Source organism: Diuraphis noxia, unplaced genomic scaffold (assembly GCF_037042655.1).
Source record: "Diuraphis noxia isolate RWA-SAM2 unplaced genomic scaffold, SU_Dnox_SAM2 contig0003, whole genome shotgun sequence".
NCBI lineage: Eukaryota > Metazoa > Arthropoda > Insecta > Hemiptera > Aphididae > Diuraphis > Diuraphis noxia.
In genome coordinates, this window is record NW_028301713.1 from 43,648,344 (window position 1) to 43,662,286 (window position 13,943).

Sequence of the window (13,943 nt, forward strand, 5' to 3'; positions counted from 1 at the left end):
AAATATTGCAGTAATATCTCGTAAACAATTTCAATTTATAATCGAAATCTTAACGCCACTTATTCGACAGCATCGGAAGACGACATAGCCCGAACGACTGCAGTTTTGCTTGAAGTATGGCCACATACGTCTGTTATTGTACGCATGCATGTACCTAATTACGATAATGCGTCTTGTGATGATGATGTCATCGTGGACCTGTTACCATATTGTTCGCAGGTCGGACTAGCGCTAGAACGGACACGATCCGCGAAGGGCGGCGTTGATTCACGCGATGCAAAAATTTCACGCCGCCGTCCGCGTTACGTAAAAATAGTAGGAGTCGGACGCGAATCGACGGCGGCGGTTCGGGCACGCGACATTCGCCGACTCCGCGGCACAGTCAGCATCTCATCGACCTGTAGAGACAGTTCAACAATCATTTTTTAATAAACCTATATTAATAATAAAACCAGTAATAATCGTGTCGCCATAGTGTGTTTTAAAGTGATAAAATATTACAATATACTGTTATAAAGACAGATTTGAACAACTATTGTGCGCGTGTCGCGTGTTCGACATTCGGGTACCGGAATAATTCGAAACAAACGAGAGAAAATCGCTGCAGTCGTCTCTATACAACCGGACAGTAATTTTCGTAATATTTCAATTTTTTTGTGTTCACAGTTTCCGACCACGATCTGCGTCCGAATCGTATATAATACAATATCTTCGTTTGTGTTTTTTTCCCGTTGAGTTTTCCTAAATATACGTTTCGTTTTTTACCACTCGCCTCGTCACTATTACCGTTTTTTAAAAGTGCGTCTATCATAAAACGTATCCATTACATAATACTATATAACCGCAGCCTCAGCCGTCGCCGATGAGACCTGGTGGTGCCAAGGTATCCTCCATAGGTGGGCACCCTGCAGGACTTGAAGGGTCATGAAAAATTCCTTCAAGACATTATGGAACACCTGGCAATGGGGATGTGGCCGAACTGTGAGTACTATAACGTTTTCGTAACTATCAGTACTGTACCCGGGAGTGAATTAGGAAGGATAACAATCGAGTTATGACTCGTACAGTTTTGTATTTCCCATCCGAAATTGATTTATATTGTATTATTTATTATATAATAACCAACAAATAAAATATTATTGATATAAAATATAAAATATATTCAATTTATAATTTATGTATGTGACCTGTATGTGTCACATCATATATTATACATTATACATAGGCGATAGACATTAAAAACATTTTAGAATATCCCTTCGCATCTAATATAATCATGTTGAGCAAGCCACTTGTAGAAATTCACACACCTGTAGAATCTTTATTTTCTTTTTTTATTCAATAAAGCTGCTAAATCTTCGCATACCCCGAGTTTAAGTTTTACTATAGTCGTTCGTCTTTCACTATATACTGTAAGCGGTCCACTATACGTATTCCTACGTTTTAAGCTCTTATAGGTAGGTACGATATAAGGTACAATATACGCTGTGATATTATTCCTGACCTACGAGTGTCTTGGCAACATTTATTACTTTTAATAATCAACAAATATTTGTACATGTTCAGAAGATAATGTATACAATTTTATTTATAGCCATACATATATTTTTAACGCTTTGTGCTTTAAGTTTTACCACAGTATTAGAATGGTGTCAACCGTGTTTGTACCACACTTATCAAAAAAAGTAATTTAAATGATAATCAAAAAGTTTTATATCAAAATAAAAAAAAAATGAACAAAAATTAGGTGCATAAGTAGGTACCTATATGAAATGTTTATAAATTAAATTAGGTAATATACAATTGTGTCATCTATATACTTACTAATTACAAGTAATGTGTACCTGCTATAACGGATATATATATTTTTTAGCTGGTTTTTACCAACTATGATTCGTGATGTATTATTACAACTGTAGTTATTAGTTATTACCTATACTGTACAACAGTTAAATAAATATTATACCATTATAAGTGGGTTATATTTTAATAAAAGTGTATAATAAATATTATTATAACGTAAAATGCTCAAAAAATAATATTTGACAAAATTCTCTGTTTTTGATATATTCTATCCATTTCAACAGTGTCTTAATAACAAATAAAATTTACCATTCACTATCATACATTAGTTAAATAAAAATACTTAAATCACAATTCTTAAATTAATGGGTTGAAACATAAAAATTAGCTCTCCGTAAACGTCCTTAGTGTGTAGTATAAAAATTCTTATCTGTCATAAATCATAATACAAATTACACCAGTAATTATCACTATATTATATTATTAACTATAATGTATGTTTATTCTAATAATGAGAATACAATTTATAGGTTTTATTACATTAAACTAAATAGGTATGGTCGAATAGCACTTATTTGAGTCGAATTTCACTTGGGTTTAAAAAAGGAAATGGCTGGGCTGCACTCGGGTAAAAACAGGTAGTGATTGAACTACTTGCCATTATTATAATTTTTTTTCATTCTGATCGTTTTTAATGCATGGTATAAAAATAAATATAAGTATTAATCTTATATTTTTATTGATAACTATTTATTATCCAATTAGATTAGATTCTTTTGTAGATTTTGGCGACAATAATTATCTGCGTTATTTAAATGGCATTCACGAACTTATTTATAATGCTATTAAATAAGTACTCCGTAGCGTTCGAAAACATAAGATTCGTAATATTTTTAACGGGTTTTCATTGTACACGTTCGACTCGTAACAAGTTTTCACGTTTTTTTCCATTTTAACTCTTTTTTTTGAATAAGTGTGGTTCGACCACTACCTGAATTTTAACCGAGTGCAGTTCGACCATTACCTTTTTTCAATTCAAGTGCAATTCGACCATTTCTTTGTAGGTAATAAGCGAAATTCAACTATTTCGAACTAAATCATGAGTAATTATATAAATCGTCGAGGCAAACAATATGTATGGTAGAAAACAAACCATCGATAATTTGTTATGTATGACAAATGATAATTTATGGATATCTCACATATTATGATCTTAAATATGGTAGATATTCTTAGAATTTAGTTTTTAGAAATAAAAATCAAACAATAAGAAGAAAAATTGTATTTATTTTTTTTAAGAAAATGATTTAAAAAGACGATTATAGTGTTAACACTTTTTGAATGATTTCCATAACATAATATATATGGTATTAAAAACTGTAGAAAGCTATAATTATTGTATCATGATTAATTAATCAACTTATTTGTAAACCATCATTACTGTAGGTATATTTGAAGTTGTAGACGTTCCAATTTTTTTAAACTACCTTTTAATATGAATATCATATATTATAAGTTACATCATATAATGTAGTTTTATCAAGAAATTTATATTAAATAATTATTTATCGAAACTATTAAGTTTTCTGAGTTTCTACAAGCGCCCACAGTGATATTAGTATTTATCTAACGACTAGTAAGTTGTGCTTATAGTGTTTATACCATTAATTATAACTGTTGCCTATAATATAAACGCTCGTTCATATATATATTTTTTTTAATGTTTTTAGGCATGAATACAAATTAAGTAGGTATTGGGTAGATAATGTTATATACTTATATCTTAGTATATCTAACTGAAATAACATAAAAATTAATTAAATAAAATAAATGTACAATAATACTTTTATATTTCATAATTGTTCTTATGTAAAATGTAATTATGAAGCCACAACTTATAGTAATATACTTATATAACCTACGTAAAAACAAATTATGTATGAAATTAATTTAAAATAGGTACATAAAATTAATCATATTAATGTTTATGTATATAATTGTATATATGCTTATGCATAAAATATAATAAGTATTCGGTTAATATTTAAAATTACCGACACTCATTTATTTATGAAGTATACCTACTCTACTTAAAAGTTATAATAAAAATAAATGGTAAAATAACCACAATGAACAAAAATATCGTTAATTGTAATTTGTATGAATCAATGATTATAAAAGCTAGATGCCTACCTAAATATTGATTAAATAAAAATAAAAATTACTATTAATAAAAAAGGCGGTATAAGTTGCAGAACGCTTTTAAATGGAAAAAAAAAATAACAAAAAAATGAACCGTCAATATCCAATTTTGTTATAAGGCATACACTATACAGCTATCCTGGTCTTAGAAAAAAAAATTGACGTCAGTTATCACCATTTATATGTATTATTAGCTGTCTTAAATTTAAAAAAAAATATCAAACATTGTTAAATGAAAGCAATTAAAAATGAATTAATGCAAGGTTTTATTTTTATTATACATAATAATGTAATATTTAACGTATATTAATGTTGTAAATATACACAATCGCTGTATGCCTTTATAGATAAACAGATCTAACAGATTCAATAACCATTTGACATTTTGACATCTGAAATCTGTATTTTGTTTAGCACAATAATTTTATAATAATATTTAATATTTTAGTATTTGACCATTTGATTAGGTATCTAGGTGTGCATTACTATAAACGATCTAATAATGATATTTTTAATTTGGTATGCATCAATTATAACATCGACAGAATTTCAGCAGGTACGAAATATCATTATAATATTTGAATAATTTTAGAAGTACTAACATATTATGTAACATAATTTAAAATTATAATAGTTCTAATAGGATGAAAAAAAATTCACAGATACAATATAATAAGTTCCCAAGCATAATCGTTAAATTAAAAAAAAATAAATACTGTTGTAATAATTTATGGCAGTATTATCTTCCATATTCTTATATGCCATACAATATATACAATATACCATACTTATATATCAACACACACACACTCATTATAGTCGGCAATTATTAGTCCATCAACTGAAATCATCTAATTTATATTATTTATACATGTACTATGTACAGGTGCTCTACGCCACTAGAATAAATTTCCAAATTGATGTAACGAAAAAATAGTCTAACAGTTATAAGCTTAAAGTTATATCATAAATCATAATATTATAATTTGACCACTACCTATGTAGTATGTATATATATATATATATATATATATAAAGTATAAAATATAGATAAGTGATAAGGTTTTGATACATTTTCTAACTTTTACTTTTTAATAGACTATAGGCAAGCAAAATATAAACCTAAAATTACAGAGCTTAAAATTATTTCAGCTAAACGGAAATAATATTATATTAAATATTATAATAACGACATTGACCTTATCACTCATCAGTCATCACACATATAAGTAGTTGTAAGGGAACCGGTCAAACAAATATAATAATAATATATTATAAACATAATACACAAAATATTATACATTACTATTTACTATACTATTATAATATCATGTTGAACGTATTGTATTTTACATTTTATATGATGTGTATACGAATTTTCTTAATATTATATATTATTACGTACCTATATTATGATATATGTATATTGTATATATTATCTTTTAGGCGTTGATACATTTTTTCTCGGCTCTCGCGTTTGTTATAGACTTTGCACTGTGCATAATATGAGAATACCATTCACCCGATGTTTTAAAAATATATCGATAAGTACGACAAACGTCGAGGAAACGTGATTAAAAACAAAGGTTAGACAATTACAATACTCTATACAGTAATATCGCCATCGTTACAAGTCCCGGCTCATAACGCATAATTATTAGTTTATTTTTCAATTTTCATAACATTTTTTCTATTTTACACTAATCACAAACTTGTTTGCTAACGCAAAAAGACGTCGTGTGATTAAATTATTATGGTCATAGCGGGGGGTAAAGCCACGGTAAAGGGAACTCGAAATTTCGATGTAAGTGCTTGTATATGGAGGTTAGGTTAGGCGAACGTACTTAATATTATTATGATATCGTGTCCTTGTGCAATGCGCAAACAAAATAAACTGATTATTCTTAGAAATATTTTACCGGATATGATGCACGGATATCTTGAACGTCGAATTATATTCTGAATTTCATAAGTTAGTACTAAGACGGGCGGGAAATCTCTCGACGGGTCTATAAAACTGTATAGCGGCAAACGGATATACTGTGAACGCAATAATAAGACAATAATAAAAACCTTCGTATAATAATTTTTCTATAAGCACGAGTTAAAAATATGTTATATAATCCGAATTTCACGTAGGACAGCATCACACTGCAAGTCAGTACACACAATCACGAGAACGATGAGTTTTACGTTGACAAGTCCGTGACCCATTTTTTGTCCTCACTTTTCAACTTCTACCTCTCACAAATAATATTGCTCGCAACTTGGAACAAAATGTACACATTCTGTCATTTTTTTTTCCTAAAGATTTGCAAGTATATTTTCGTTGGTACGGACGTTATTATTTTACTGACATATTATAAAACTATGCTACACATCATAGTTCATAAGCTACGCATTTCAACAGATTTGTTAATCATTAGTGCGTTTAGTTTTGTAATATGTTATTAGGTATATCGTATATACACAGTTATACAATCAATTAACCACAATTAAATCTTACAAAATAATGGATTTAATTAAAAAATATTATATTGTTATTTTGGATACCAACATTGCTTTAGTCGGTATGTTAAATGAGTACAAACGACATAGTTTTTAAATTTCTGACGAAAGTATCGTTCCACTTTTCCAGTAAGACCAGCATATCAATTGGCAACGTGGCTGCCACATAATTTTACAGAGTGTAATCACACGATTTGATTAAATGAAACACGGACGTACACCTATATGTCAATGAAAAGCTAATAAATGTCTGCGATGCTAAGTGGACTTGATATTTATGTGCATAATTGTATTATAATAAGCTCTGTGCTGCCAAACACCGTACATTGATATAGTATATAGGCACACACGTGTGGCCTATGATTCAATCAATCATGATGGTGTTATTGTGGCTTGTAATGTCCTACCTATGTCAAAAACGTCTTGGTAGCGATTGACTCATAAATTGCCAAGGTTCAAGGCGTCCGAAAAGGAAATACTTATAGGTTCTTTTTAATTTAACATTGTGTCAAAGCGTCCTTCAATGAACCCCATGCGGACAGAGTTCATACGTCGTGTGTGCATACACCTATGAGTGGCGCGCGGGCAATTTAATTGAAATTAAGTCGTCTCATCCATTATAACTAGATTAGAGCAGCAATAGAAAAAAATTATACTATACATAATATATGTTGCACCTGATGTATATATATATTATTGCGTTATAATATGCGTTTTTGTTTTGCAGATCATGTCAGCCGTGGCTGCCCATGTCAATTCAATTTCCGTGGGCATGTGTCAGGGGTTCTCGGCGGTACTCCTTCCGCAACTCCTCGACTCCAATAGTTCAATTTTGGTGAACAACGTGGAAGCGTCGTGGATAGGTGAGAAAAAAACAACGACCATAATAGCTGCATCTAGCACTTAACAGATACACTGTACTCGAACGTCGAATATATTATTTATTTATTTGTTTATTTTACGGGCCGAGGCCTTTTGAATATAATATTATGATCTAAAATTAGAAGCTATATGGAAGCAGAAATGGGATACCCAGGCCGAGTCATATGCTTCTGATAACAGATTTCTCATTAAAAACATGCCTGTTATACCGTGGTTTCAATTCCTAAAGATTAGTCGCGCGACATGACTAAATAGTAAATACACCAGACTACGCTCTAGGCACAGCCTATTACCACACGACTCATTTAAATTGGGATTCAACTGTAGCCTCTATTGCCCTCTACATAACTGTGGTGGGGTTTACTTCGACTTTCAACACCTTCTCCTAAATTGTCCTTCTCTTTTCATCCAAAGAATCCAGCTCAAATCATATTTCTCTAACTATGCAATCTACTTTTCCCTCATTGATGCACTATCAACAAATAATGTTATCATAATTAAACACATTACGCTCAATTTTATTATTCAATCAGGCCTCAGAATCTAAAAGTGTGAGCTTTGACAATTCTTTTTCTATATAAATATTTTTTATATGTACCTATTAGCTATCGAGATATTACAATGTTTGGTTAAAATCTCAATAAAAAAAAAGATTTAAAATTCAAACACTCATCGATAATTACAATGACAGACAATACATGACGGAACAATGTTAAGATTAACTTAAATATATTGAATTGTATACATATAATATACAGCAGCTAGGATGTCTCGCTATTCGAATGCATCATCTTACTTACATATAACGTACTTGATGAAATTAATAATTGAGTGCACCTACATCGATTGGATTTGCATCTGCAAATGTTCAGTAACAAGAACACTTACGTTTTATTTATTTTTAATTTCGGTTACAACCGAAAAATCTAAAAATACTTAAAATTATAATATACGCGCGATGGTTCCATTTGATGTACCTATAATATTAACTGTACAAGTAGGTATTTAGTACAATAGCGTTCGAAATATCAATAATACATACAATTTACTGGCAGAGGACACCCTGTATATAGATAAGTACCTCGCGTTATTCAACACAATAAATCGCGAATGTAATGAGTCGTGTGTCACAATATACGTATAGATAGGTACTTATTGTCGCGGGTCAGGCCAAACGTACTTGGATAAAAACGACTACAATGAGCTTCATCAATACAGCTGTAAATCGAAGTGTTAATGAAAGACGTCTTGAACAGAAATAAAAAACAACCGGTTACAAAAATGTCCAATAATGATTATGATTAACTGAACACCGTATTATATTAAATTAAAAATACAAGTCGATCAATGTTAATATATGTGTCTAAATACGATAAACAATTATATAATTGTTTTCAGAAATCAATTTGTCGTATTTGTTCTTATTTGTACTTGATGAGCGCATATAATAGACACGGCTATTTCATGAAAGTACACTCAGTTAGCAATAATATATTATTACCTTTACCTATATTACATTTTTAATTTTCCCAAACTCGTGTTCGTGATTTTGTCGATTTCGACGGCAGTATAATATAATACCATATATTACACAGTATACACCTAAGCCAATAAGGAAATACGATTTGCTAGTAAAATATGCTATCTATAATTCTGAAACAGATTATATATGTACCAATCATATATATGCGTTCCACATGTGATTTACTTTCGCTCTAGCCGCAGAGCCCGCAGACCATAATTTCAATCATTAAGAGCAATGTCATTATCTATCCCGGGTTCGAGGTGTCTCCAGGTTGCGGTCAAGGTTGTCCGGTATAAACGTTCGATAACAATCGCGCGCAATAAATATAATTTGCAAAACGGCAAAAAAAAAAATATGAAAGTTCCCGTCCGCATTAGCAAGCGCAATTATTGGCTTAATAATGACACATGATTGATATACCAGAGTAGTGGGCCCGTCGTTAAAAGTACCTATGGTTAATTGAAAGCGATCTTTTAACCCGAATGCACAACTTTATTTAATACGTCTTAATGCGTCTAAAAATTGCTCGACTGTATACAATAAAAACATACGCTACAGCCCATTTATCTGAAAAATTATGTCATAAATAATATTATAGCTACAAATTACAATATTATAATAAATCATGTCGATATAATTTTACCAAGACTACAAATTTTAAAAAAATTTCAGTTTCTGGCATTTCTTCGCATTACTTAAAATATAATGTGTATAATGACTAAATAATAGGTTTCATCTATAAATGATAATAATTTATAATAAATTAAAGTATAGAATATGAATAAATAAAATTGAATTATTTGGTTAAGTAACAATTTATTAGCTATATGGACAAATTATAAAACGTAATGATAATTTTTTCACGGCAACTGCACAGCCAGATTTTTTTTAAAATCATACTGCAAATATGATTTGAAATATACAGATGTTAAGTATTTTTTTCTAATATATGTATTTTATCTTATTGTTTTTACAGCCAGTTTAGGGGTTATATCAAATCCTCTAGGAGCGTTGATGTCAGGAGTTTTCATGCAGACTTTAGGAAGAAAAACAACAGTTCAATTGACGTCCATACCATTCTTAATTGGTTGGACAATAATTGGATTGTCTACAGACATAACGTTTTTATGTCTGGGTCGATTTATATCAGGAGTTGCTATCGGTAAGAAAATCATAATGTTTCTATATATTCTTCCAAGCGACAGTTGGTATTTTATTGTTGTCTAAAAAACTTTAGAAATAGTTTTTGATATTGTCGCTTAAGCAGACGACATATAACAACATTTTTAAAAGATGTCACACCCGCAGTTGATGCAATAGGACATTTGCGTTCAGCAAAACCAATTTTGTGTTGTTAGTTCAGTGGACTACTAAAGTGTTTGTATTCTTATGTGGATCGAAATATTATTAAGCTTAAAGGTAAGAATATTATCTATGTTTTTACCTACGTCCATTTTTTGTGATATTATTTTTATTTTTAAACGATTTATGAAAAATTTTTAATTAAAATATTTTACATGTATTCATAATTTGATTAAACAATGAAATATCGTTAAAAGCAATCAATGAACAATTAACATGGATAATGGTTCTTACTTTAAAGTTTGAGAATTGGTTAATTCTATCTGTATAGGAAAAATAACTTGTGAAAATGGTTCTGCCAAACACGAATTTGCTACAATATGTATACGTTTGTTAGATGATAGATACAACATTATAATATATACCTATGTGCAGAGTGTGATTAATATACTGTCGTCCTCTTAAAAGTTTGTTTTTGAATCAACTTTGAGCTTGAAGTGATTCAATCATCACCATATTATTGTCTATTGAGGTACAAATGTGCTTTAATAACATACAGGATGTTACTACCGATATATATTTATAGTATTAAGTGGATAAAATCGTTTTCGTTTGTTTTTAAATCAATTCTCTATACTCAGGTATGTCATCAGCTTGTTACGTTTACGTGGCCGAAGTGAGCTTGGCTCAACACCGAGGGGTTTTATCTTCGTTCGGGCCGATTTTTGTGTCAATTGGCGTTCTTATCGTCTACTCCCTGGGTTCGATCATCCCGTGGCAAGTGGTCAGCATCCTGTGCGCCATGACGTCGTTCCTGAGCTTCCTGTCTGTGAATCTGACGCCAGAGTCACCATCATGGCTCGCGTCCAAAGGCCGCGTGGCCGACGCTGGCAAGTCGCTGATGTGGCTGCGCAGGAAACCGTCGCTGGCCGACAAGGAACTGGCCGAGATCCTGAACAACTTGGGTGACAGCAACGAGTCCGCCGCGCCCACGTTCCGAGACTTCACGGCGCCCGCCGTCTGGAAACCGTTCCTGATACTGGTGTGCTTCTTCATTTTGCAGGAGGCCAGTGGCATATACATAATACTTTACTATGCGGTCAACTTTTTCCAAGTGGCCGGCTCGACGGTGGACAGCAACGTAGCGTCGATCGCGGTCGCGGTACTCCGGCTAGTCATGAGCGTCACCGGGTCCGTGTGCATACAGCACGTGAATCGCCGGACGATGGCCATGACGTCAGCCGTCTTGATGGCCGTGTCTATGGCCGCGTGCGGTGCCTACGAATCGGCGTACGGCCCGTTATCGGTCGACGACAGGCCGTACGGTTGGGTGCCGCTGGCGTGCATCCTGTTCAACGTTAGCGTCAGCATGCTGGGCATGGTTCCACTGCCGTGGATGATGATCGGTGAACTGTTCCCACTCAAAGTCCGTGGCATAATGGGTGGCTTGGTTCCGTCGCTAGGCTACTTCTTCATATTCGTGACGGTGAAAATGTCACCAAACTTGATGACCGCGCTGGCCACCGATCAGATCATGTGGCTATTCGCAGCCGCGGCCACGGTCGCCGCGTGTTTTGTGGCCGCATTCCTGCCGGAAACTCGGGGCAAGACGCTGCTTCAGATCGAGAAACTATTCAGCAGCGGAGAACATGACACGACCAAAGGCACTGAATACCTGGAGAAAAAGTTCAAGATCAACGATTCTTCAGCGATGTACACCATCAGTTCGTTAGTGGACGTATGTCACAAATGACTACCGTGATATTAGAGGTTAAGAGCGTCACCTACATACAACTTCAGTGGTGTGTCATAAAAATAAACTAAATCTGCGATTGCGATCAAAATAATTTCGATTCGGCTATACGGACTGAAGAGCACAGCCGGACAGGTAACTGCGCAAGAATTACGTAGTGTGAATACTACCTCTCTGGACTATGGTTCACAGCCTATTTCGTTTTTTTGATTACTTGTCGAGTGTCGTGTTTTCGCATGTTATTATATCGGTATCAGTGGTATCTAATTCACAATGGGTGAACCAGCTACACATCACCATAGGCACCACGTAACATATTACAATATTCAAACTACGAAAATTTTCATTTTAAAAATCACGCGTATTGTCAATTTACTAATCACACACGACACACACACACACACACACACACTTATTGAAATATTTTTTTTTTTTTTATGGGCATCAAAATATTGTAAGAAGACATATTATTACCATATTAGAATCGAGTATGTAATCCTATTATCTATATATATTTTTATATTAATTTATGTGGCGTAGACTTAATGAAAAGTAATAATACAAATATTTTTTATTATGAATATTGTGTTACCTATACCTATAATGTAGCGATTATACACGTCATCATGTATGACAGCGATATCGATTTGTGATTTAAATCAAATAACTATTTTTGTTATTTTATACCTGTATATAGTTAAGTATTTATGTATTTATTTATTCTATGATAATATTGCCTAAATTGTAAATAAAACAAACTTGTGATATTATTTTATTATTAGGCAAATTATGTAAAATAAATCAGTGTTGTATTGTGTACATTTTTTTATAAAATTATTTATTATCTGTGTATTATACAGGGTGATTCTTTTATCAAACAACACTCGTTATTTAAAAAAGAATTGACTTTTTTTTAAATTTTTTTTTTCAAAATTGTAGATTTACACTCTTCTTGAATTGTTTATTATTTTTATATTTTTCACCCTTATATTTATTAGATAAACCACTATCAACTTTTGATTTTCAAATGGTAACCTATAATACTTAAAATTTCATAAATTAATAAAGCTATTTTTTTAAATTAATTATTACGTTAAAATTTCAAATTTAGCGCTAATAGCTTATGAGTTATAGGTATTTAAAGTTTAGATTAGCAGAGTGGAGTGGTACGGGGTTACCCCGCAAAATGTTTGTCCACTACTCTGCTTGTCTAAACTTTAAATACTTATAACTCATAAACTACTCGTCCTAAATTCGATTTTTATGTATCAACATTTTTAGAAAAATATTCTGCTTTGGAATATGAAATTAAAAAACTATGTTGCCATTCAAAAAAGTAAAAACTTAAAAAATGATATGGATAAAAAATATTTAAAAATATGATTTTTAATAAAAGCGTTGGTTTTTAACAACTTGAAACTATGTAAAAAAATATTTTGAAAAAAGTCAATACTTTTTTAAATAATGAGCGTTGTTTAATAAAAGAATCGCCCTGATTGATAATAATACAGGATAAATGCTAAATCTCTGGAAACATTAATTTTTTTTATCCTGTCATTAACTTATTATCACAAATATGCATAGGTGCTAATCCTGTATGAACAGGTACATCATACATTTTCTAAGGAAAAAATATTTAGAGACCTACATGGATAATATTTCTAAAAAGTCAAATAAACATCTTGTACCAACAACCAAAATGTTTTAAAAATGAAAATACAAAATATTTCTACAGTTCTCTATAACGCAAACCAATTATGAATTTATTCACATGACAATAATACGAATACAATTAAAATAGGTATCTAAGTTATACGTTTAAAAAAAATTAATTCCTAAGTAATGATTACTGTAAAACAGTAGACTAAAATATTATACATTGATTACTAACTATTCACATCAATTCGCAATAAAATTCCTACGAATAATTGTCTTTTGTGATCATGTAGATTACGCAACCTATAGCTG

The 13,943-nt window shown here is 31.5% G+C and overlaps 1 protein-coding gene across 1 annotated transcript; it reads left to right on the forward strand.

Annotated features, from left to right (window-relative positions):
• The first annotated feature begins 235 nt into the window (after positions 1-235).
• Positions 236-12,794, forward strand: LOC107161290 (facilitated trehalose transporter Tret1-like). The gene is made up of 4 exons (XM_015507646.2): positions 236-981; positions 7,241-7,376; positions 9,897-10,082; positions 10,864-12,794. Exons 1-4 carry the CDS (start codon positions 925-927, stop codon positions 11,973-11,975), a joined length of 1,491 nt encoding a protein of 496 aa, XP_015363132.2. The 5' UTR covers positions 236-924; the 3' UTR covers positions 11,976-12,794.
• The last annotated feature ends 1,149 nt before the right edge of the window (positions 12,795-13,943 follow it).

Excerpts from the sequence above, each read along its gene's own strand:
- LOC107161290 (XM_015507646.2), top strand. The coding sequence starts at position 925 with ATGAAAAATTCCTTCAAGACATTATGGAACACCTGGCAATGGGGATGT. Across the intron at positions 7,377-9,896 it reads CGTGGAAGCGTCGTGGATAG|CCAGTTTAGGGGTTATATCA; the intron begins GTGAGAAAAAAA and ends TTGTTTTTACAG. Across the intron at positions 10,083-10,863 it reads TATATCAGGAGTTGCTATCG|GTATGTCATCAGCTTGTTAC; the intron begins GTAAGAAAATCA and ends CTCTATACTCAG.